General features: G+C 39.2%; 1 protein-coding gene across 4 annotated transcripts in view; it reads right to left on the minus strand.

Moving 5' to 3' along the window:
• Window positions 1–26,730, minus strand: part of LOC112053212 (diacylglycerol kinase theta) — a 51,618-nt gene that overhangs the window by 17,712 nt on the left and 7,176 nt on the right. For 2 of the 4 annotated variants that reach the window (XM_052883914.1, XM_052883915.1), the window contains exons 1-3: window positions 1,758–2,062; window positions 1,169–1,337; window positions 963–1,067 (exon numbers count right to left, since the gene is read on the minus strand). In XM_052883914.1, the coding sequence (XP_052739874.1) occupies window positions 963–1,067; window positions 1,169–1,337; window positions 1,758–1,946 (463 nt within the window). In that variant the 5' untranslated portion in view covers window positions 1,947–2,062. Of the gene's footprint in view, window positions 1–962; window positions 1,068–1,168; window positions 1,338–1,757; window positions 2,063–2,091; window positions 2,304–4,150; window positions 4,254–5,303; window positions 5,384–26,730 lie in introns of those variants that run through there. The other 2 variants (XM_052883916.1, XM_024092549.2) reach the window with 2 other exon arrangements.

A 26,730-nucleotide genomic window follows, 5' to 3' on the forward strand; every position in this document is an offset into this window, starting at 1 on the left:
AATATCGGAGATGAAAGCTCAAGACTTTAAGGAGAAAACTTCCAAGATGAAATAAGAAAGCTTCATGCTCCTCGAATGTGGTCATTGTGGTGATTGTGAATGAATGAAGACTTGGCTGGTCTAGAAGTGGATGGCTGACAGTCGAGATCGAGAAATAAATAGTGGATTTGTTGCAGAGAAGGCATTTCATAAATGATTAGGGTTTTAGTGAGTTACAGATTGAGAATTTGTTAATTCTTAGGCGTTACTGTTAGATTTACGAGACGTTTGTGCTTGTTGGAAGAGTGCGAAGTGTCTACAATGTGGACGTCGTTTAAGAAAAGCTGTTAAGCGAAAACTGAAAAAAATCCTTTGGACATGCAAGTTGTCATCGAAAGACTACTTCCTCCTTCGAAACTAATTTTGTCTTCATTTCAAATGGTTGCTATACGAATGAGAGATATAATAGTTAAAAGGAGGTCTATCGAGCAAATTCAAGGCAATAGTCTTTCGTTGATGCTTTTCCCGTCTCGGGTTATTTTGTGAAGCGAGTGAGGTCGTAAAGCAAGAAGAAAGCTGTTACTGACAGTCTTCTTAACAGAACAGTCACCGGACAAGTGATAATTATAACATTTGCTTTTACTCTGGACATCGATCCCAGGAGTATCCGAGAAAATTTATGTACTTGTTAATAAAATATAATGCGATAACTTATGTTAAAAGTAAAACGATAAACAATCGTTTATCGTTTAAATATTAATCGTAGGTAATATTTTCTATTTCAAAGAATGTGTTGAAGTTAATTTTAATTTAGCAGAAAAACTTGTCATATTCTTTGTTCAAAATTATCAAGTGGTAATTTTGGAATAAGAAAACTCGTGGTTTTGTCATAACAAATCCGTCGTGGACGGAAAGCGTGTTTAGGAGAATCGTTCGTCAGCGTCGTTCTGTTAAGAGCGGACACAAGCATGTGCTGTGGGTACCTCTGGAGTAGGGCGGCGAGGCGCCTCCGTGCGGGCTGCAGGCGGCCGGCAGCAGGCGGCGCGCCAGCGTCACCAGCCGCGCCGGCGCCCAGCCGCGCCGCCGCGCTGCCCCAAACACACCGCTCACTGCGCCGCCTCACGTGTGGCGTGTGCGGCGCAGCTTAACCACCCTGCCCGCTGTACGCGCGGCCGGCGGCGACACTTACGGCATCCGAAGTCCCGCTGCGAGGGCGGCGGCCGCACGTGCACGCCGATGATGGCCTCCATGGGCACCTCCGTGCGCGGGATGGACACCGCCGACGGCGGCAGGAAGATGGGCTGCAGCGCGCCGAAGTTGCATTCTTCAGGTATCAGGGCGCGGCAGCCTGCGTGACACTATTGCACAAAATGTTCGTGTTACTTCGCTACTTTTTGAAATGTGAAATGAAGTTGAGCTGGATTCAAATCCTAATGCATGATCCTCGTCGAGTAGTCTCTCACACCCCAAGAGTGTCGGGGAAACTGTTACAGGGTACCTACTGTTACCGGGTTACTTGAGTGGTATCAATTCCCCTGCCGTGAAGACGGTCAGAGGCTGAGAAGTGGAACCGATTCAGATAACCTCCGCAAGATTAGACCTGCTTGTGAGAAGCCTCGCAGAAGTGGTTGTGGCTGCATGATCAGTTCTAACGATAACACTTATAGCTCATCAGCTCCTCGAGGAATGTAACTTGTAATGTTCTAAGTAACCTTCCACGAAGGTGCTAAATGAGCCGGGTCGTAGGTGGTAGGGTGGTAGGGTGGTAGGATGCTCACCGTGCTCCCGCACCACTCGCATCTGTAGCCGGTGAGGCACTCGGCCGACCAGCAGGCGCGGCGGCAGGCGGCGCACTTGGAGTTGGCGGGCAGGTTGCCCTCGCGCCAGTGGTGCACGTGGCGCGGCTCGCTGCCCAGCAGTAGTAGGTAGGGTGGCAGGCACTCACCGTGCTCCCGCACCACTCGCATCTGTAGCCGGTGAGGCACTCGGCCGACCAGCAGGCGTGGCGGCAGGCGGCGCACTTGGAGTTGGCGGGCAGGTTGCCCTCGCGCCAGTGGTGCACGTGGCGCGGCTCGCTGCCCAGCAGTAGTAGGTAGGGTGGCAGGCACTCACCGTGCTCCCGCACCACTCGCATCTGTAGCCGGTGAGGCACTCGGCCGACCAGCAGGCGCGGCGGCAGGCGGCGCACTTGGAGTTGGCGGGCAGGTTGCCCTCGCGCCAGTGGTGCACGTGGCGCGGCTCGCTGCCCGCGCAGTACGTGGCGTTCTCCTTGCAGTCCGCCGCCGCGAAGTCCACGCACTCCCCGTGCACGAAGTACTCGCATACTGCGACACGGACGCGAACACAATACACATACCGACCGACCTCTTGCTAACTTTGCCTCAACAAACATCCAAGACGTCATCATCACGGAAGAAAGAATCGTGGCGATAGTCTCGCCTTGAGTCAATAATTTCTCTGTCAGAATTGTCTGTGCACCTACTGTTGAAATAGTAGAATGAACTCGTTGCGATTCTTTTGTCCGTAGAGATGGCACATCGAATATGTGGTCGAATCCAGTGCCTTTATGATGGCTGACTGAGGCAGGTAGTTAGGTTTAAAGATCTTAAACCAGAGGGTATTTAGGTAAAACTTTAGCAGGTTATGTAGCTTACGTAGACTCTATGTAGGACATTTAAGAAATTATGCGATTGTTTGGACATAATGGTAATGGAGTGCAAATTACACATATCTAATATTGATACCTACGAGTAGACATACCTCAACTACTGTTTTGAAAAGTCAAAAGTTAGCAAATTAGCAAAATTAGCATTAGGTAGTTCTTATATTAGCATACGTATCACATAACTGTAAATCAACATACAAAAACTTGTATAACTTGGCCGTGGTGTGAAGTCCGATATCCACTAGACCTGTTAAGAACGTCAGGATATTCCATTAAAACCATAAGTCAGATAGCATGTCTTGAGATACGCTCAAATTGGTAATTAGTAGGTACCTTAACTTTGGTGGGTACTTTAAGGAAACCGAAGAAAAACTAACTTCAGAAATACTTAACCAGCATGTGAAACAATGTTAAGGTTTGGTCCCGATTTTTACTAATTTTGTTTTTAAGTGCAAGATGGTACCTACTGTTACTTATGTGTGCTAGTATTTGCTCCAGGAAGAGCAGTCGGTATCAGTTTGAGAGTGCTGATCGCATCATTAACCCTAAGTATGCTTGAAATTAAAAAGTTCTTATCATACATTTAGAAGATAACATCTACCGGTTTACTTCACTCGAAACGAAGCTCGAACTTTGTGATCGGTGATGTTTTAAAGTTATGACAGAACAGAGGGTCAAGATAACGTTTAGATACTCGTCATTGGTACTCGTAATGATAATAAGGCTTTTTGCGCTAAAGCTCATTCGGGGAAATACTATAAAAGCTTACTTTTTTTTGTGGTTTTGACAGTTCCTACAGTAAGTAGGTTCACAATTATTTTGCTTTAGCAATGTTGTTGAAACAAAAATATTCATACACGTATTAGGTTTGATACCATTTCCATTACCATTCCCTTGACTGGCACAGGGTACTAATGCATTAAAATCCTCTTAGCGAGCATACTCTTTTTATATAGACATTTAACATCAGGTGGGTCATTGTCTAAGTTGATTTCTTTCGGAGCACGAAGTCCACCGAACTTTTTGACATTAAAACATTTTATATTGCAACTACAGTAGGTACCGAAACGAAAGACCAAGGCTTTCTTTTTTCAAAAGCTATATAACGGATATCCCAGAAGATGATCATAGTCCGTAAATTTATGATATTAAAAGACTTATAATAATTAATAAATAAGCCTTTTATTCGGACCTTATTATGCATATCATACAATAGTTACAAAATATTACAGACATTTAAATATAAAATCGTTTAAACATTCATAACTTTTCGTATATTTCTTTCTTATTTAGTTTCTGTAGGTCCGTTTGCCAATCGGCAAAGGCCTCCTTCAACCTTCTCCATTCAGTTCTTTCTGTGGCTACTCTAGTCCAGGTTGGAGAGTGGGCGCTGCTCCGAACGGTGATTAAAAGACTTAAGAAAAGATTTAAAGTTAAATAAGTAATTGTTACTATCGTAATGTTATTAATTGAGTTGATTATGATTAAACAATGTGTGATACTCACTCATGCAGTGTAAAGCCGGCAGTTCGTCAAGCCGCTTCCGACAGACGGTGCAAAATTTCCGTTTGTGCTGAGTCGGCTCTGACCAGCAGTGAGCCACTGGGTTCTGTGACACACAACACATCGCTGCATAAACCAAGGTATTTAGTATATAGTACACATATCTGTGAAGATTATGTGAGTCGTACCTATTTTTATATCTTTCCTTTCTTGCATGAAATTCTCAATAGGACTAACTTTCAGCCCCGAAGTTGGTGGTGCCGACGCTCGCGTGTCTTGCAGTATACGTTAAGCTGCCGGTCCTGGTCAATTTCATTAAGGTCTGATAGTGATTGGTATAGAGACAACAATATCATCCTAAGTATGGAAACAGTGTGGTGAGTCTTGAGTGTGAACAGTGTGGAGATTTGAAACGTAGCACCCTGTATTTTTCTGATTGTTTGTTGTAAGGATCTTAATAAAATATCAGCAGCGTCATTGGATTATTGAGGCGGACGTAGAAGCTCTGTCGGAGGTAAACCTGAGGGCTAGATGAAAAAGGGAGAGGGACGACTCTCAAAGTCAGATTCAGACCTTCACTTATGTCTTAGAGTTATTTTGGTGGACCATTTGAATCCAAGTCCAAATGAAGTTAAAAATCACCTTGTCGACCTTGTCGACGTCGGCGAAGAATGTGACCATAAAGGACGTCCTTAAGAAGTCTATCAATGTAAGAAGCGTTGGGTTAGGAAATGTAAGCAAGGTCCAATCTGCAGTTAGTTGTGGTGAATGCGAGCTTCCTCAAAGTAAATTTTCGAATGCTGCTTACAATATATAACACTGTATTCGACTTTAATCTCAATGAGAGGGATCGACGGCTTAAAGTAGTCCGGGTCATAGAGATGTAGCACCACCAACACCAACTTCCCAAATACGGGGTGTTACTACGTACTTCTTGGAATGAAATAACCCAATACTATGATTTTCTCAGTCCGACTCAGATCTCGAACCCAGCACCTCACCGTACCCGGCCAGGTGAGCACCGAGGCGGGTAACTAGGTCATAGACATAAAAAATGTGGTACTGGCCCTTCTATTATTAACGGAGGCGGTCACACCCCAGGCTGCGGTGTCATTGCAAAATGGGTTTAATTACACAATCGTAGGGCGTGTTTTACCTTGATGAGGCTCGGCGCCACCCCGCAGCACGGCGTCACCACTTGCCCCACACATCGCTCGTGCACTATGAAGTTGCACACTGAAACAAACGTATTTCATTCACTTTCAGTGTTGTTAATCTAACATACAGAGTGCTCGGGAGCCCGTAACTTCAAGGCGTTGACGAGTCCGAGACGAGGAGCCGTACTGCATAACTAATGTTTTTAACTAAAATATTTTTTATGTTTTCATACAAAGTAAATCAAATAATTCCGACTATTCATATATAACACACGCCTTTATCTACGTCTTTTATGTACGTAAGTTTGACTACGTCATTATTATAATGATGCGTATAAAGGGCACATTTCAAGAAATTGTTTTATTTCTCTCCCGTGGACCGGTGGGGTCCACGACCACTTTGGGAACCATTGGTTTAGAGTGATGAATGGTTTAGTGAGTTTAGTTTAAAAGTTAAATCATTACTTACTTACTACTTCGCTTCAAACGTAATTTTGGATTTAAAACCATCCTGACATTTCACGCATACAAACCAAAGAAAATGGGAACGCAAAACGAAAACATAAAAAATCATAAACAGGAACTTCGCACCGGCAAGTTTGACCTGTTTACAGGCTCCGCTGTTTTGGCCAATATATTACTAATCGTTTTGTTTATCACATCTTAGGGGAAATCTTTGAGGAAAATTCTTTCATTACTGATTCACCGTCACAGTATCGAAAGCTTAGATCTGGAAATTATTGCTGATGTTTTTCTGAGAAGTCCAAATTCTGTTAACATCGAAATATATATAGTAGTAGGTGGCTTTGCATGTTGACTGTCAATTAGGATATGGTACTAGAGTTAGCTAATATATTATGTTTGTATAAAAAACCAGAGAAAAAAAAACGATAAAAAAAATTTTACTTTCGTATACTCGTAGTATATTATCTATCTATACTTATCTTCTATATTCTATACTTATAATAAAACTTGTCGAATTCTTTCGCAATTTGGGATTTTACTTATACCATTTGTAGCACCAAACGGTACCGTGACATAACTGACGCCAGCGCCATCTAGAATCTATACTTATTGTACGAATTCTGTACATTTTGTACATTCTGTACATTGAAGATATTTTGAAAATTTTTGATGGGAGGCATTATATAATCGATACTGAAGCTTAACATATTTTTTTTCGATTTTTGTCTGTCTGTCTGCCTGTCCGTGTTTTTTTTGTTATTCGGGCATCACGCTGATGCTAGTGAATGAATTCAAATGATACTTGGCACGGTGTAAGACCATAATACGGAGAAGGTTAAAGGATACATTTTATTGCGAAAATAAAATAAGATAAGTTCATAAATCATAAAAAAAATACGAAATATAATGAGTGTTGTAAAAACTCTAAAGTGGTGAAATAGGGCTTGAAAGTTTACATTGATTTCCACGCAGACGAAGTCGTAGGTATCCGCTAGTATAATAACTACACGCTATTTAAAAATTTTAAAAATAACTTCAATACAGAATTGGTCATGTTACAGTTATTATAAGTATGGATAAGTTATTAGTTTTATCAACGATGAAAAGTATCGCGAAGCTTTAATAAGGAAAACTGGTAAGGCAGCGGATTCTACAGCAGCATAGCGCCATAATATTTGTTTTTAAGGTTCGAGTCGTTCATTGCTAAATAAGGTTGACTTTTTCATACAGAATTTCACTGCAACTAAGTATTTATACCGTCTATCGGGCGGCTTGTTGTCCAGTGGCAGAGTTTTAATTCAATGCTCTAGTAACTCCGAACATTTAACTAACTAACGAGTAGATACAAGATACATTTACAAGCTTTTTATTAAAGTGCAATTTTAGTCACTTTCTGGTCAAAGCAATTCAGACATGCCGTTTTATATTAAGTAAAATTAACTATTTCGAGTACTCGTATATTAGATAAGTTCGTATGTTTTATATTTTGTATGTTTAATTCTACTTCTTGCTACATATTTATTCGTAGAATAAATATGTAGCAAGAAGTTTGAATGACCATTTAATTTCATTATTTTCAAAACACTTACAAGGCTTTATTCAAGTAATTTTGTTTGGGTCAAATCTTGTGGCTGGTTTTAAAAGCAGTGATTGAACTGCTGAACTGCATGGAGGTACAGTCAGTTTAGTTAACAAGTCATGGTTATATGATTAATCGTGGGACGTCATCCTTTACTTATTTACTGTAATTTCAAATCCAATACGACCGATTAGTATGTAAGACCAAGCTAAGTAAGAATATGTAACAGAACGTTAAACTACCTCATAGCTTAAGTTTTAAACTTTTAAGACTCGAGTTTTTTCATTATTTATTGAAACGAACGACTGTAATCTAGAAATAGTAATTGAACATAGGTACAAAATTCTAACCATAGTTATTAATCGTTCATTATTATTCTTCGCGACCTAATATGCACTTGTACATAAACTACGAGTATTTGAATCACTTCGCGAGCTCATATAGCGAGTTAGGCTTGAAGTACATCCAGCCGGGCCGGCAGGAAACGGGTCCGAAGTCTGGGCAGCGAATCGACTAATGACCGGAAAGACTGAAATTGAAGGCGATGAGGTGTTTCATGTAGATTGCTGATTGGTATTTTAACTAGCAAAAACATACAGCTCTAGAGATACAGCATAATATAGATATGAGGAATGATAGCCCAGTTGATATGACCGCTGCCTTCAAATAGACATAGGTTCAAATCCGGTCCCGGGCATGCACCTCCCAAACTTTCAGTTGTGTGCATTTTAAGAAATTAAATATCACGTGTTTTAAACGGTAAATGAAAATCATCGGAAGAAAACCTGCATACCTGAGAATTTTCTAAATTCTCTACCAGAAACTGAAGTCTGCCAGTTCGCATTGGGCCAGCGTAGTGGATTATTAGCCTAACCCCTCCCATTCTGAAAGGGGAAAGACTTGTGTTCAATTACAGTGAGCCAAATACGGGTTGTTAATGATCAATATGTTATAATAGAGATGCAATACACAGTTTATATTGCATCTCTACTAATTTTTGCACTATAAGTAAGTAAGTACCTACTCGTAGTAGAAGTGCTTTTGTGACGAAACTCGCCAATTTGTGTTTGTGGTTGCTTGGTTTACGGGTTGTTGGTTGACGAGGTGAGTGGTTGACGGCAGCGTGGGGGACGATACGAGAAGGGGTCCGGGAAACACGGCTAGGATTTTGCACAGTGCACTCCCTGTAAACCTGCAAGGTTATTAGGGCCGTAAGAGGTGATGGTTGTTTTTTCATCTAATTACTAACGGATGCCCGTGACTTCGTCCGCCCATAGACTTCCTTAATTCGGCACTATCGCATAATCCGTTATTTGCGGACGTCTACTAACTATAAACTTCCTCCCTGCCAAATTTCATCTTTGTATCTCAAGCAATTTTCCTATATTTCTCATTTATATAAGTTGATTTATTAGTGATACAATTTGGTTACATCAATATTTGGCTGATAGGTAAGTAAGTGGGCAACATTGCCCATAACATAACATGAGTATCCCATAACGGAGCCAATCTTTAAAAAAGCAGAAAACGCTTTATTTACCACAGCCAAGAATGTTATTAAAAGAAGAATAATAATCTTAAATGCTTTTAAACCGTACAAGTTAATTAAATCAACTTCCACCTTTAAACAAATAATACAAGCACCCATCTAACTGTAAATAACGATGATTTTAACACTTGATGATTTGAAACAGCAACTGCCGAGTTTCTTGGCAGCTTTTCTCAGTAGAATCAGCCATCCGAACTGACGGTAGACTCACTACAAACGTTGACATTTCAAAAGTGCTCATAAACTGAGCCACTTGAAACAATCGAATTTGATTAGAGTTGACGATTAGCTTCTACGTACTTCCTGTACCACGAGTAGGTCGGCAGTCGGCAGTCGGCAGTCGGCAGTCGGCCACCACTTGTTGAGTTAGATGTAGGCACAACACAAACATACGTGCGGGTAATTGTCGGTCAAGTGCGGGCGGGCGGCACGCGACGCTCAAGTTCACCTGCTTCGCTGGTACTACAGCAAAGAGTATATCAGTAAGTTCTACTACTGGTAGGTGCTTGTCGTAGGTGGCGGGGCGGGGACATTTACTTCTTCGAGTATAAATTGTTAATGAGTCAATAATTTCAACATTGTTTTTTTTTTTTGAAATTAAATAACTTTATAAAATATATAATACTCGGAGTCATAGATCAGCTTTCGCCTCGTCAAAAAAGTCAATAATTAAACCCGACTGCCTAACTAGTCATGCGCGTATTTTGTATAACGATATATCATTTATAGCGATTAATAAATGACGTTTTTCTAATTGTAGGTTTTTTTTAATATGGCTATGATATACCATTTTGAAATCCTCTTGATGAGCCCTTGAATTTGATACCCATATCGCAGTATTGGGAAAAAAAAAAAATTTCACCTCGAGTCTATAGCGTCTCACAGTCGTCGTATTGGTTTTCACCTATCTAAGAACACTTGGATAACCCAAATTTATTTGACAAATCTAACGATATCTTAATTACGTAAATCCGTTCAGTGGTTTGGAAGTTATGAGGTAATATAGAATATTACACACATACTTACATACATACATACAAGATAAGCGCGAAAAACATACTACACTACCACTAGGTTATAAAAAAAACGTAGGCGTCTCGGGCGCTCGACATAAGTGAAAACTTAAACCTGCTGCCGTATGCGTGAGAAAAAGGGAAGCCAAAAAGAGTGGCGCCGTAACGCGTTACGTTACGAAGCGATTTACCCTCTCTTAAGAAGTTATCACTTCGAAAATTAGTACCTAATTCTGTCATGGGTGATTTTATAATTTACTGCCACATGAAACCACTGGCATGTCTCTCAATAAGTTCAAAGTTTTTATTAAACGCAAGCTTATAGAAAAGTCTTATTATGTGTTAATGATTAAGATTATACGAGTATAGACGATAAACTTGGAAATGAATTGCACTAATGTGTAAGTACTTCGTTCTAGATAACTTTGTGAATTGACGAAAACAAAAAATAATAAACCCTGGTTGAGTTTGTTCTGATTCTTCTTCTTTGTTGTGAGACTTCTCGGACCAAGATGCGTGTAAACTAACCATGTCTTTGAATGAATTTGAATTTGCGAAAAATATATTAGCGAGTAAAAACTCTGTTTGTCGCCGATAGCTTGCGATTGGTTGGTTGCGTAACTGTCAAAGCGAAGCTTGACTCAGTCCGCTACTTTTTGTCTGATAGTCCACTAGATTTTAATATAACTGTGACCTATGCGTAGTGCGTCGGATTACCCAAAGGATTTAGTTTGCCCCAGAAAATTTAGCCTTTCCACCTAGAGCCAGCATGACGGGCTCCCTGCCTTATGGCATATATTATTTTAATTTAATTTTAATATTTTGTAAATCTGTTAAACTATTTGATATTAAAAAAATTGATTGTTGAACTGTAAAGTAACGCCGGTGTCAAGTTGTAAAGTTTCCTACAACGCGCGCCACTCACTTTGGGTCATTACAAAAAGAAAACGCAATGTCTTTGGTGCGAGTCCAATCGTAGCATAGACAAGAGCCTCATCTCTGAATCGATAGCCGCGCGCGTGCGCCCTGCGCGCTTCCAGTGGCACGGGCCCGCGCGCCTCTGTGCACAGCTTCAGGCTTCTACAGCTACAGGTTTATAAGATTCTTTAAAGACCAACTATGATCGCTAGTACATTTTATCAACATCATTCATCAGCCTATATTCGGTTAACTGTTGAGTCTCTGCTCAGACTGAGTTACACTAATAATTCATCACTCTGGCTCAATGCGGATTGGTAGACTTTACACACATAGATAATTAAAAATAATTATCAGGTACAAAGGTTTCTTCAAGATGGTTTTTCTTCACCGATTGAGATACGTGATATTTAATTCCTCAAATTTCACAAATACAGTCGTAATAGCCTTGATATGACCTCTGCCTTCGATTCACAGCGTAGGTCTTGTCCAGGCATTACACTTCCAACTTTTCAGTACGTTTTATATTTGCTTTAAAAACACAACAATAGTATTAGTCCAGATCATGGACTGTATTAATTATTTTAAGTACTTTTCATTTTAAACATTTTATACATTACTACAGTTTCATAAACCTTGTGTGAGAGGCTGGAAGTTGTCAAACCTACTAATAAGACGATTCGTGATGACTCTAGAGAACAACTTGTACACATGACTCAGCAGCAAGATGGGTCTGTAATTAATTCTTAGCAAGGTACTCACTTACCCTATACCCTGTCTACCTCAAGCGTGAATACTCTACCTTCCCTAGAATGACGGAATTGAATAATCGCCGAACAACATTAAGTATCCAATGGTTTTCCAACCGCTTTCAGTTGTTCTGCTGTGATTCCGTCAACATCTGGTGCCTTATTGATCTTCAGTTGTTTGACGACTCTACTATCTCATATATGTGGACGTCAGGAATATTTTAAGTAGATATAATGTCAGGAAAATTTGGCTCTGGTGTCGTTGGCCAAATTGACAACAGGCTTTTTGTGTGTGGTGTGTGGTGTAGAACACCCTCAAGACCTCGGGCTTGGAGACAAAATGAGATTGCCCTGATCAGTCTTCAAACGTGTCAATTGTCTACGTAGTTCGTCCAATAGGCAGATTTTTCGTGAACACTTACGACCTTCTATTGTTCTTGATTGTTGATTGTGTTTTTAATAGTCTTAGTATGGAAGTGGAGATACTGCGACTTAGATTTTGTTTTTTAATCTGACAACAGTTCACCGTATATCCTGAACAATGCAACCTTTTCATTTCTTGGTATTCTTCCATGAGCTTCAAGGTCCGCGAACTTTTTGGTGAAACTTTGGTTTGGTCACAGAATACTTACATGTATGTGGTTTGGTACGGTTGGTCTTGAATAATTTAAGGCCAACCACATGGATATATTGGTACTATCCACTACTGTTTAATCAATCAATCTTTTATTGAATGTGCTAGATGCACTGATTACAAAATACTGCCAAAGGAAAAAAAATTGTTTTCTGTCATTTATCTCTGAAAAAATTTCTCATATCAGTCAATATTATTAAAGCTAAGGGGTATTCTAATAAGGGCCATTAGCAATTCAATCGATAAAATGTACTCACTTCTCTGCGGATAACTGAATATCCTGCCGCCTTTCCTTAACGCCGTGCCGAACGCGTCCGCCATGCGCGACACTATCTCATCGCAGGACATCTTCACCGAACACCACAACCAATCCACGGAATAAACACACACACATAACAAAAGACACAATATGTGGTTTTTACACTCTTATAGTCTTTTGGGTTTAGTTTGTCATTGGATAGTTTTGTTTTGCATCGCGAAAGGGCAGCCCGATCAAGGAAACCGAATTAATAATGTGGTGTAGAACTGTTTCTCACGTCACAGTATGTTAAAATACACGAGGGGCGGGGCCGCGCCAGAATAGACGCACTCGCAGCCCGCTCGGCACCACCTCTTTCGTCAGGAGTTGCCATTTCACAACGAGAATGTCACTGAAAACTTCTTATATCCTGATGAATTAAGGAGTTATGCGAGCTCCTCTCTCGGCCAATGTGAACGTGCGGAGTCGAAATAGTTCGAGGGCAATAGCCTTTTGGATGCGTGAAGTTCAATGTTTGAGGATCGTACCAAGTTTGGACGCATTTAGATCGACCGTTTTTAGAGGATAATAGGTGTATAGTATAGGACACCGCAGGAGTTTAGAAGTTATGCACCGGAATCTACATAATGTCACGGCGTTTATGTTACAATATCTGTGAGTCGTGCCGTCTGTAGATATAATTGTCGAGGATATAAATCGGAAGAATGGTTTGGAATACTAAACAGGACGGAAGGAGAAGTACCGCAGTTATTGTTATGCAATTGAATGATCGATCGACACGTGCACGCAAAACAAAACACGCGGGCGCACTGAGGGGACTGCGGCGGGAGGCGCGGGCGTGCGGGGGGCGGAGTGCGCACGCGGCGCCGGGCCCGCCTCGCGGCGTCTGCTGCGTGTCTCCACCGCGCCGTCACTTGTGGGGCTGCTGCAAGCTGTCACGCTGTTGTCACCGTGGTAAAACGGTTTGAATGATGCATCCTCGTGATTTACAAAACAGATTAAGTCGAATACAGCGTTATACTGCAATCATTTTCGATGATTGGATGATTTTGTATTTTATAAATATTTATACAAATAATAAAAATTGAAATTTCCTGAAGCCTGTCTAAACATCTCAATGTCTGTTTGTAGCGACTCTACCTCCACAGGTTCTGAAGGCTAGAACGAAGATTCTCTGTTTGTAGCGACTCTGCCTCCATTTCTATTTCACTACTCTAGCTGATGCTTGTGAAAATATAATTGCTTGTTGGATAATCACATAGTTGAGCTTTTCGTGAACATTTTGAACAATATTCTTAAACATAAGTTAGGTATATATAACCCTAAGACAGATAGGTAAAGCCTACATAGCTAATACCTACTGCCAATTGTTTACTTACAGACAAAACGGTTGTTCGTTTATTCACTAACATCATAAATATCTCACATACCCTAATAAAGAGATTACAGAAATAAGCGAATATATATTTTAAGGATATGAATCAGACTGAAATGGTCTAATTTTAGCCGAACAGATGTAAGTACGGGCGCGCGACGATTGCCCTTAATAGAAGATTTATTTTTAAACTAAAGTTTACACTCGCGGGATTTGTTTTAACCAGTTTAAAATAGGAAGTGATTTAAGAGTTTATTGCGTAGGGCGGAATTGGAGAGAGCAAGTAAACGTTGCTAACAACGATTGAGATATTTTGTAACATGATGCAGACGGGAAATGTAAAACAGAAGGTCTCGATTTCAAAATAACCTCAGTCAACCTTTCTTTAAGTGAAAGGATGTGAATATGGGTATCTTCAAGTCAAGGGTGTATAGGTATCTTCTAGGCAAGCGCGTACCACCATAGCATAGGCACATCATCGCTTATCATCGGGTGTGATTAAGCTAGCTAGATTTTTTTTGTATAAGCTAGCTAAGCGCTAGCTTAAAAAAATCCACTTTTACGATATCGCAGTTCTTTGTTTTAATCCCCTTAATATTTGCTTGAAACAGCGTACACTATTATTACATTTCTCAGTCTTTTTTCGAGTCTTTTCGAATTTATTTGTCAGTTTATGTGCGAGGACATAATTTATGTGTTGAACAATGTATCTGAAGATTTTTTTTTATTCTTTGCAAGATAGCCCTTGACTACAATCTCACTTGATGATAAGTGATAATGCAACTTAAGAGAAGGAAGAGAACTTGATAGAAGTAGGCCGAGTAGGATGAAAATCCAAATTCCTTTCGGTTTTTACAAGAAATCGTACCGGAACGCTAAATCGCTCGGCGATACGTCTTTGCCAGTAAGGTAACTAGCCTAACTGGCCACAGTCGAACCCTCCCACCAGCTAGAACTGGACCAATCAAGAAAACTCAATCGGCCCAGCCGGTGATAGAACCCAGGACCTCCGGATATACAATATCCACTGCGCCACGGAGCCATCAAAAGATACAGTGTAATATCATAGCATGACAGCGTAATGATTAATGCTTGTCATACCATATCCTGCTCTAGGTGCCATATCCCAAAGGGTCTTACGGTACCTCCTTTAGAACTAGACATCTGCAAGGTTAACACACTGTTAATATAATGGCATCTGTGTTGAAACGTATACAACTAAGATATGCACCTGAGACGTGGACCTATTAAGTCAGTTGATCAGCATCATACAGATGCTTTCGAGAAGAATGTTTCGTATTCCGTGGACAGCACGTAGAACCAATACATGTTGAAACAACTCAACATTAGGAAGAGATTATCTACCACGTTTCTTTGAAAGAAACTTGAGTACTTTGGCCACGACACGCAAGAAGAGCAGATAAATTGCTGAATTTATAATAATTTATTCTACCGTTTTTCTGTTTAAATATTTTTCATTGTTGATGGTTGATATTTTTAAACATTTTATAGCTTTAAAAATTAAAATTGAAAGACTTCATTTTTATGTTTTTCATTTGTTCTATACTTGTTCATTTTATATTTTTTATCTTTGTAGCGTTAGTGTTTCGTTTACAATGTAAGTAGACTAACTGTTGCGAAGCTAAAGATATCCATTTACTTTTAGATGTTTGGAAAAATAACTTCTGGGATCATTGGCCTCGTTCTATAACCATAGTTTTGCTGTTTTATAATCCATAAAATATAATGTTATGGCTACTATTTGTTTAGTTAACGTTTACTCTTTAACGACTTCGTAAAGCGTCCACGTGTGGTCTTTCTGCTGACTGGGAGTTCTCCACGCATCTTCTTTGGGAGGTTTGACTTCCTGGTCGGAGTTGCGCAGGGTAAACCACTTTCGCCGGTAATCTTTAACATGCATATTTTCATTAGATGTCATGTTGACTTTAAAACTTGTAACTTACCATCAGTTGAGATAGTAGTCAAGCGAATGGCTATTTTAGGCTAGTTTCAAGAGGAAATTGGCCGCCGTGGGGGAAATCCGGTGAGAGGGATATTATAAGATTAGAATTGTTTCGCAAAACAAGCGGATTAGATGCCAGTGTTGTGTGCCGCTAATGGAAGGTCGTGTTGCATCTATGCGGGGGTTTGCGTTCTCGAGAGCTCGTTCGGGGAACTGCTTCCGCCATGTTTATTTCTGCCGTCATTCAGCATTGCTGTGTTCCGGTCTGACGGGTCTGTTGTTGGCATTGTTGGTGGCATGCGTCAAGTTGATTATGTCTCAAGTTGGTAAGTTAGTGATTCTTGTATGTCCTGCGAAGGTTTCACTCAGTTTATGTTTTCCTCTGCGTGTAGTAATAGACAATATTACTTGTCAAATTTTATACCTCTAATGCAATGCAATCCTATGAATTTTTATTTTTTTTATATTACCAAGCTACTAAACCATTTAAACGACGAATTTTATTTTTATATAAATTTTAAGAAGGGAAAGTTCGATTTTATTGTTTGTTGAGAATTTGCCGGACTTGAGTTCTGACACAAAAACTATTAAATTATGGGAAAAATTCAAGAAAATTTAAATTGTAAATAGAAATCTTTTCCCATACATTGATTATGGAAGGGCCTGATGAGAATTTTAATTCGATGAAATAAACGTTCGAGACTGTGGACAGATGGAAGTGTCGGGTTCGCTTGAAATGTTTAAAACTACGAGTGTTACACTACTTTTAACCATGGATTTGCCTGTATTTTTATACATATTAATTTCCGAAACTATTTAAATTGGATTTTTGTGTTATTATGATCAAACGCATGTCTTTTCCAAAAAATCCTAACACGCAGCCCACCTACGCACTCTGGAACGAGTTTGTAAAGTATAATGTGAACCTATAGGTGATCATACTTTGCGATGTTATAAGCGATAGATTTCTACTTAGGATCAGATGAAACGTCAATTTGTTCTATTCATACTAAAAATTAGTCTCTCTGTCAGATGTTAATAACAATTTATACCAAAAGTCAATGCGCGGATGCCAACTTTCATGAATTTTAATAAATTGCTTCTTCGAGTAGAAGAAACTATAAGTAGGCACCTTTTTCACGCGAACGCAGTCACGGGCGTCCGATGACTGACAGATGGAAACGGATACGTGAATAAGGGTTCCGTTTCTGTACGTCAGTTTAGAACCTTGAAAAATGTGTCGTTCAATTTTATTAATACTTACATACGAGTATATTAGGTATACACATTTTCAAAAATAAAACCTATCTTAATTAAAGAAGTCGTTACAACCGAGTGTCCGGGCGTTACTCGGGACGCGCGTAAGCTTTCGTGAAAAAAAAAATAAAAGTCGTTTCGTCCGAAAAGCGTGTATATTTTTTAGAGGCGGCCTTCGGGAGCGCGGCGCGGGCGGGGGAGGTCGGCATTGACGTCACGCGCCCCCCGCCCGCGCCGCCGCGCCCGCTCTACTTAACAGCTAACCGCGAGATGAGAACTACTCAGTTGAGAACTCAACTTTGTACAACCTATCCTCCGCTAATCACCGGCTCCACGCTCACGTTGCATAACGATCGATCTTTTCGTTCGTTTTTGTATCGAGGCAGATTCGCGATCACTTTAACGAGTTAACATCTGAAATGTTGAAAATCCCCCGATGGGTACAATAATTTACTTTATTGTTAAAAATTCTGTTCATAATAGAAAAACGCATGTTTGATTTATAGGGTCTTAGCTCAGAAACATCGCAGAGCAGCTATAAAAAAATCGAAAACTGCATCGTAATTGGACTATTCATGTGCGAACTTTCGGCTTCGGCAAGGTGTATCACTATCAAATTGTTGCCGAGAATTGCTGAAGATTTCTGATGTAAGAAAAGCTGAACGCTGTGCTCTCTTAACTACCGAGGATCCCGTGATCTTGGGTAGGTAAAAGGGTCGAGATTACCTATTTGAGAATAAATGTTACAATAGACTAGTTGACACTTTTTTAAAAGGGTCTTAAATTCATCATTACAAATCAAATCATACACTCAACTCCACGAAATATGATTTCTGTATTCTACTCAAACTCTTGTAGGAGCTGACCTGGGCCTGTAGCCATGTGGGACGTCGATTCTCTTTCTACAAACGCTAACGTTTCGAAAACTATAAACGTACGGGAATGACATATATCCGATCGATAACTTGATCACGTGACCTGTCGATAATCTAAATCATTTTTTGTTTTTATTTTTGTTTGATAAGATTTTGTTTTTTATTTCGTTGAACGCACTAATCTCAAAAACTACTGGTGCGTTTGGGCGAAAGTGGTCAAATAGAGTCTATCGTCCAATAACAAAGATATCTGTAATTTTCTTTGAACGTCTATACAAGTTAACTATAATATGACGATTGACGTCCCATCAAAGCAGTATTTTAGGCCACGGCAACGCCACAAAGATGGGATATAACTCCGAAAGTAGTCATCGCAAATACACTGCCACTTCTACAAAATGCCTTTATTGTTAGCATACTTTAATTATAATTTGATGAATTTTGAGTTTGAGTATATACAATAAAAAAAAATGTCAAATACCTAATTGGCAAACGCCAGTGTCTTTAGCGTAGATAATCGCGAGGTAAACAAAATAGCAAAGTGCCCAATTTAGCATATTACCGGCACCCGCCGTCGCCTGTAGCCGAACATAAAAGCACTATTAAAATCGATAAACTGTTTACGCGTGCGTCGGCGACATCAAACGGACCTGTGACCCGGAACTTGACACCTGCAGCTCTAACAATAGACCTTACTACCTCACGCTCAACTGCTGCTAATTATATATATAAACTAGAGGACGCCCGCGACTTCGTCCGCGTGAAAGTCGATGTAAACTTTCATCTACCCCTACCCTACCTTACCCTACCCTACCCCTACCCTATTCATTAAGGCTGCACACGCGACGGAAGCCTAAAATATGGAGTAACTTCTCCCGTTTCCCAACATTTCCCTTCACTGCTCTGCTCCTATTGATGGTAGCATGATGAAAAGTATACTATAACCTGCCCAGGAGTATGAAGAACAATTGTACCAAGTTTCGTTAAAATCCGTCGAGTAGTTTTTGTTTCTATTACGAACATACAGACAGACAGACAGACAAACAGATAGACAGACAGAAAGACAGACAGACAAAAATTTTACTGATTTGGCATCAGTATTGATCACTAATCACCCCCGATAGTTATTTTGGAAAAATATTTCATGTACAGAATTGACCTCTCTACAGATTTATTAAAAGTATAGATTATAGAGCCTCAATAGTTCAATGGTAATAGAGGTCGGACTCATCACCGAGGGATGGTGGTTTGATCCCCGCCTCGTTGATCTATTGTAGTACCCACTTCTAATATAGTCTTTCTCGACTAATTCGAGGGTAATGAGAATATTGGTCATATTTAAAAGTATTGGAAAAAAGGGCAAATATGTATTCTTTTTAAAAAGCAAATATTTTAGCTTCGCTAGATCCTCAGTAAAGGGGAAGGACTCACGGTGAGGTCGTGGTCCAGTGCCCACTAGACTATCGTCGTATCCACTCCTAGCAGTCTTTTTCCAACTAATTGGAGGGGAACAGAAATATTGGTCATATTTAAAAGTTTTGGCAAATTAAAATGAAAATTATATTAAAATAAAAAAATATATATTGAATCTCTGTGAATGACTCGTTGATCAAATCGTTATTATAGTCCTGTTAGTCCTCAGTCGGACTATGCAATACAGAATTTTTTTGTGTCGTGAAATTCTCAGTAGCCCAGAGTGGGGAAGTTGATGGTCAAAGAGCGAAATAAGACTGTCTCGGCCATTATTAACGTTTGTTAAACGTAACAGAGTCAAACATTAAAGATTGCCAACCACCATTGGAACCTAGTGGGTCTCATCTCAGCTTGAAATCCTCTCTACAGTACGAAGACAGGCTTGCAGAGGAAAAATATGTACCTTTAAAAAGATAGCGAGTACTCGGACCCCACGGATCGTTTCAACCGCAAACAGCCCAGATACGTAATCACCGACGAGATGCTGTATTAGCGCCGCTTGAGGGTCTCTGCTGATGCAGCAGCAGCGCCCGCACAGCCCATCGTGCCAGGTATGTGAAGGCGCAAGGGTGTTTCAAAGGGGTTGTGTCGAGTCCCACACCAAAGGCCTACCCATCTTCCATGGCATCAGTACCTTGTTGTAACATTTAAAACGCTACAAACATCGAGTAGTTTTTGAGACCATCTAGCCATATTAGATGCTCTGAAAAACAAAAATAACAGCCTTTTGATATAGTCGATCATATTATAAGTCCTGTAGTGAGTATGATGAATATAGAGTCAACCATAAAAGGTCTGCGCTCACTAAGCATGGACATGTGAGAGCATTACACGAGACATGGAATGGAACATATGCCGCCTGACATTGGTACCTTCCGCGGTAACCTGCCTAAGTGCACCAGTGTTCTCTTCGATGCTCCCTAAAAAATTGCGATGTGCTCCGAGGTGGATTACCGAGGATTGTTTTACAAACTTTTACATTCATTTCAATAAAAATGTCGTCCTGTGTCTAGTGTTACTACTATTTACTTCTCAATGTTTGCATACGGCATTATCTTATTAGCCTCATATGTGAGGCAGTATTAAAGGAGACGTAAGTTTTGGTAAGAAGTCGCGATTGTTCTAATAATACATTTATTTTATAACATATCAGATATTTTAGCAAATAATAAATATTAAAAAAATCATTAAAGTTAAATAAATACTATTAGATAATCCTCAATGTAAAATCAGTATCTACGCAAAAGCTACAATTACATTCTACGAGAGATCTACGAGGTATAGAGATCTACGCAGACCTCGCTACGACGCTCTACGAGTGCAAGCAACCCTAAATATTAATAAAAACTACATCGCTTTTACTCTTTTCGATCTACCAACTAGACAGGGCCCACCGCGACAGAGTCGGTGTCTGTAGCCACGATACATATAAATTATTTACGAACGCTAATGACCTTCGTTTCGATAGTTCATGTGTGATAATGTAGCTTTCTACAGGTACTGGTGAAAGAATTTATCAAATCAGTTTAGTAGTTCAATCAAGTATCGAGAGGATATTTGAATTTATTCGTTACATTACCAAATTATAAAACTTTCCTCTTTATAATACGAGTATTACAGAGTAGATATGCATGTGAATTATACATACATCACGCCGTGGAATGTATAGTTAGTTATAAGTCATCTGAACATTATCTGAAATATTTCATTTAGAATGATATTACTTGTTTCCGTAATGTCTATTAGATGTTAATGCTAATAACTGGGACTGACTGACTGACTGAATACCTGAGCAATCCACCAACTGCTTGTAATTTTACAAATAATTATAAAAAAAGTTTAAGTATTTCATAGCAAGAGTGAATATGGAAATACATCTTCTAGACAAATGATCTTTATCTCAGACCTTCAACATTCCATCAAACATAATTTGATGTCAAGCTTATGAAAGCTTAGCTGCACCTCATAGCTGTCGGCAGACGTCAGGTGTGCAGCGACCCTAAGTCTCCACTTCTCCAGTGCGCGGTGTATGGGTGCTATTTACGTCCGTGCGTACAGGAATACTAGATGTTATTTTGGCGTTACTCGATATTAATAGATGCATTGTGTGTTCCGACCTATATTTAATGATCATTGTTCGTACAGAATGCGTGAGGCCGAATAGTTCATTTGAACCTCGGTAAATCATACTTCGTGAAACGCTTGTACCTATCCGTATATCAAATTTTAGACTCTTGTGATGAACAATATTTTGACACAGGAAAGTTTCGAGTAAAATGTAGACATTACCTACCCAAGGCTCACTTTTCTATTATTTTTAACTTTAAAATCATCTATATTAATAATTGCCTATAATTGTACACATTCAGAGCATAAATTATTAAGCAATTTTCGTTCAAGTTTAAATCTATTATTTTTTAAGTCTATAACAAGTAGTTTGTACAAGAATTACTTGCATATAGCATAGTATGCTAAATTCGAAGAAATCTGACACGATATCGAGACCATATTCGTTCCAGTGATGTTTGTAATAAGCACTTTTAATATTTGAAATACGAATCCAAAACGTACAAGCTCTGAATATTTTTAATAAAGGCTTTAGGTTCCAGCCCTTTGAGCCTTTCCAGTAATATTTCAACAAGTGCCCCGTACAGATAACAATAGAGCTAAGCATACAGCAAAAACGAAGCTCATTACGTTCGCACACACCAGCAAATAATTAACAATGACAGAAAAGTTAAAACTGAATTCTGCCTGCTCTCTCTGCCTTCATTAGCGCCGGTGCAGTGAGAATTTTTAATACAAACTCTTTGGTCGTGCCGTGTGGAGGGGTCATTATACGTGTTGAGATTTCGCGCTACTGGCACTGATGTAGTGTGCGGCGTTCATTATGAAAACGTGTATAATTTGTTAATGCGAAGAGTCTTGCGTTCCGAGTTCATGATTATCAGCCTATTTTAACGTACCTCGCAAATTAAAAAAAATTATGGGTATGACATTCACTATCGACAGGTCACGTGATCAAGTTGTCGATCGGATCTGTCATTCCCATACATTTTGTTAGTTTTAATAGCGTTAGCGTTTGTAGAAACATAATCGACGTGCAACATGGCTAAGGCCCTTGGCCTCCCTCCTAAGAGGAGGAAGTGGTTCTGAATTCGTTCCGCTTTAAAATGTTTAAAAAATACACATTACATTTTAGCAATTATATTGATTACATTTCGGAAGCCTTTGTGTATAAGTTGATTTGCTTTATATGTATAAGCTAACGACTTCGTCCGTGAAATTAGGATTTGTATTTTTACTATTTCTACTTAATTATTTTGGATTAAAAAGCAACTCATGTGTGTGTGAGCCGTGAGCTCAACAGTGAGCCGAATATTGTTAATGATGATGAAGTATTTAACTTTATTCAGGCTCAATATCGAATCTTATGAACAATCCTCATGTTTACTACACCTCATTTATCTTTGTCACAACAGATTTTCTACTACTGAATGCACCTAGGTATTTCAATGCCGCACATTTAATGGGTCGCAAGCTAAGCGCATCTACAATTCGATAAAATTCTACTTTCAAATATTTTGGTTATTATAATCACAGATTAAAGAACGCACGGAACACGACGGTGTCGCAGCCGATCTAAATACAAAATTCAAAAACGAATACATTATCGAGTCAGTACGACACGAAGCGTCGCATTAGTAATTATCAATATTATTCAAGAAAAATATTTTAAAAATTGTTCACAAAAACTAAAGAAATAAGATGGTGTATTTTTTATTGGTAATTATGATATGATATGATATATTATATTAATTTACGTAATTGTTAAATTTTGAAATACAAATTATGTAAAAAGATCATATGTGCGAATCTCAGGGAGATGTGTGACTATTTTATGGGATTCGCCGGCTTCACCATCTACTTGTGAAGACTCATTGTGGATTATCTTTATTCTATGATTATAATAGACTGTAATTTAAATCTATAAGTACCTACTTGTTTTATCTCTTGTTTTATCTACCTATTCTCACACGGACGGGAAGCACGCGGGTGAAACCGGGGCGGCGGCTAGTGTGAACATGAATCGCTTTAATTGGAGCACTTTCATGAGATGTTAACTTGACAAGACTTCAGTATTCAAAGTCATAGCCCTATTTAAACTAACTGCTATATAAAAGCTCCACAATCGCCAACATATACAGCTGTATTACTTTATGTCGTATTGTTAACCATCCGTAGTTTGCAACAATAGCCCAAGTGGGTATAAGCCGAAAGTTTGGACTATTGTGCCTGGAGCCCACACGGGGAAACTCCTGTAAGTTTAAACTGTAACAATTGGTAGTTTGAGTGCAAGCGCTAGATGAATAGGCCTGTGTTAACATGGGAATGTTTGTAGTGAAAGAGGCAACTTCTGCAGAATAAAGAAAACTTGCCGTTGCCTTTTTAACCCTCTTACAAGTGATATATTTTTGTGTATATATGTCAAATCAAATAAAATGTTGTAGACAGAGAAATACACATCAAATCTAATTATTTCAGGATTGCTTGCAGGCAAGCATTTCTGCAAAACATGGAAATCCGGCCAGAGACTCAAATGCTCTTTTAAAATGAAAACTAAGCACAAAAAAAGTTTTAACATGAAAGTTTTATTGAAAAATTATATTTTCCACATTTATTTTTGATATAAACTCAGTCATATTAATTTTATATATTTTAAGAAACCCGGACTTTTTCGTAACAACGATTTTTTGGAAAAAACCCTTCATATGAGGCGATTGGCACCTCAGTCGTTAAAATCAGCTCAAAAGTTTAGCCGCTACGAATACAACACAAACAAATATTGGATTGCTAAATTAATAACCCTTCTTTGTTATCGGCAATTATTCGGGTAAAAAAAAACACAAACCTATAGTTTACCGTCACGCCAACTTGCTAATTGAGCTTACAAAGACCGTGAAAAAAAAGCTAAGATTAGTCAGTAATTTTGACAGTCCACGTGCGCCACGAGGTCAGGGGACCGCCAGGGGCACCATTGACGCGCGTGCCTCAATGGCGTAGGAACTGGGTCACCACCGTGACGTCACAGCTGGCCTACATACGCCGGGCGGGTCCCGGCTTGCCCCAACTTGCTGCTAAATATAGCTTACACTGCTTACTTTGACTGATTCATGTTCTTCGCACATACATTTATCTAGATTGATGTAACTTGGTACATTCATAAAAGTGTCGCGTAAAGTCTCAAATATACTCTCATAAAATTTTAATTAATTGTTACTGAGTTACATATTTGTTCCTTTTGCCGCATGGATATTTGGGCCAAATTATTTCACCGCGGCTATTGGCTTCGACTGGTGGCAGAAGGGTTGGCTCATTTTTTGCTTCTTTAAAGAGGATTAGTCTGGCCTAGCCTGTCCGATGCAGAAATGCAGTCAATATTCTTGCTACTATTCCACGTGGACATGATTTGTACTTGTGCTTGTGTACAAATTTGAAACGTAAGCTAACGTAGCATAAGTTTCATGATGTATTTATTCTCAATAAAAAAAAGAAAAATCCTGATGCCATAGTGAATAAAACATTCAGTTGCATATTGCAATTAAATTAAAATAGTAGATTATGAAATGGTTGTATGATAGCGGTTATTAAAATAGGAACAAGTGCCTTTTATAATTGACACATGAATGGTTTAAACCAAGTTATTGACCGTTTCATAATGGGTACCCCAAGCCTTACCCCGGCCCCCAATCTTGCTCTGCTGTGGACTATTAAAATAGGCAGCTAATGATGGGAATATGAAAAGTCAAAATCTAGGCCATAAAGAAACTACGGAGCATCACCGAAAGAATGTCTGTCTATCATTAATGTTGGTATTCCACAAGACGTATTTAAGCTGAATCTTATCAAAGGTATCTACAGGCTCTAATTATACTTATTTAATTATAATAAATAAATAACAATTCCTGCCAGTACTTAGATATAGTGTTAGATCACCATTCATTCATCATTTCAAATTTTTCAGAATGAGAGAGGGGTTGGGCCAATAGTCCACCACGCTGGCCCAATGCGGATTCGCAAACTTCACGCATGTTGAAAATTAAGAAAATATTTAGGTATGCAGGTTTCCTCACGATGTTTTTTCTTCACCGTTTGAGACACGTGATATTTTATCAAATGCAAATAACTGAAAAGTTGGAGGTGCATGCCCCTGACCGGATTCGAACCTACGCCCTCGAGAATCGGAGGCATATCCACTGGGCTATCACGGATCTAGACTAAACTTAAATATATACTCTTCAAACAGTTAAAATTTTTAATTAATCATCTATAGCCGCCATGACATACCTACCCATGTCAACGATAGGGTCGCGACGGTGGTATACGACCCAAAGGCATACAGTTATAATCGAAGCTACACTTAGCGTAATTTCCCTCGTGGTGAGTTTTCCATTTCAATTTATAAATAGCTCATAGCAGCAGCTATCAAACTAATGACTTGGTGCTGTACCTAAATAACTTTATCTATTTCTGTAAAAAGGTGTGTGGTTTCCGATATATGGTCGCTGGGTTCATGGATTAGTTACATAGTTTCTACCATAGCTGGCATTAGAAGATCTGGACTTATTTCATAAGATAAATGGTAGCCAAACACTTTTTTATAAGAGCTCTGGGTTCCAGCCTTTTTAGAGGAGTCACTCAGGGAAAAACTTTCAAAAACAAAATACGATTTAGACATTTACTAGGTGCTACGTTCACCTACAAAATGAAAACAAATTGTTAGATGTGATAAACAAAAGTAACACAGAGCAGTTTTTATCATTAATATCCAGACATATTTGGTTACGCAAATTTTTCAAAACTACGAGTATTAAAGTGGGGTTTCATCCAGTTTTTACATACCTACCTATAGATCAAAATCAAAGTGCCTGCTTGTAATTTTTTGATCAAACATTTTGATTAGACAAAATGAAATTTTCACGTCACCTTATACTAGTCTCTAAAAGGTTAAAAAACAATGTAAAATATAAATGAAGGTATTTTACAAAATAATTCTAATCATTGTCATACCATCATTGATACGAAGTTTAGCGGTCAACACGCTAAAAGTTTCTGTACTATTGATGAATCGAAAGTAAAAGATCAGCTGAATAAGGAAAATTTGTCTCTGTACGCCGGTAAAGTCGTGGGCATCCGCTTGTATCTCAATAAAAGTTGTCTTCCACACGTCGCATTATACCATAACAGAACAATCGCGAGCACCTTATCTGGCGCTCCACTTGCAAGCTCTGCTATTGTCTCACTCGGCTATTGTCG

This window comes from Bicyclus anynana, chromosome 10, assembly GCF_947172395.1.
Source record: "Bicyclus anynana chromosome 10, ilBicAnyn1.1, whole genome shotgun sequence".
NCBI lineage: Eukaryota > Metazoa > Arthropoda > Insecta > Lepidoptera > Nymphalidae > Bicyclus > Bicyclus anynana.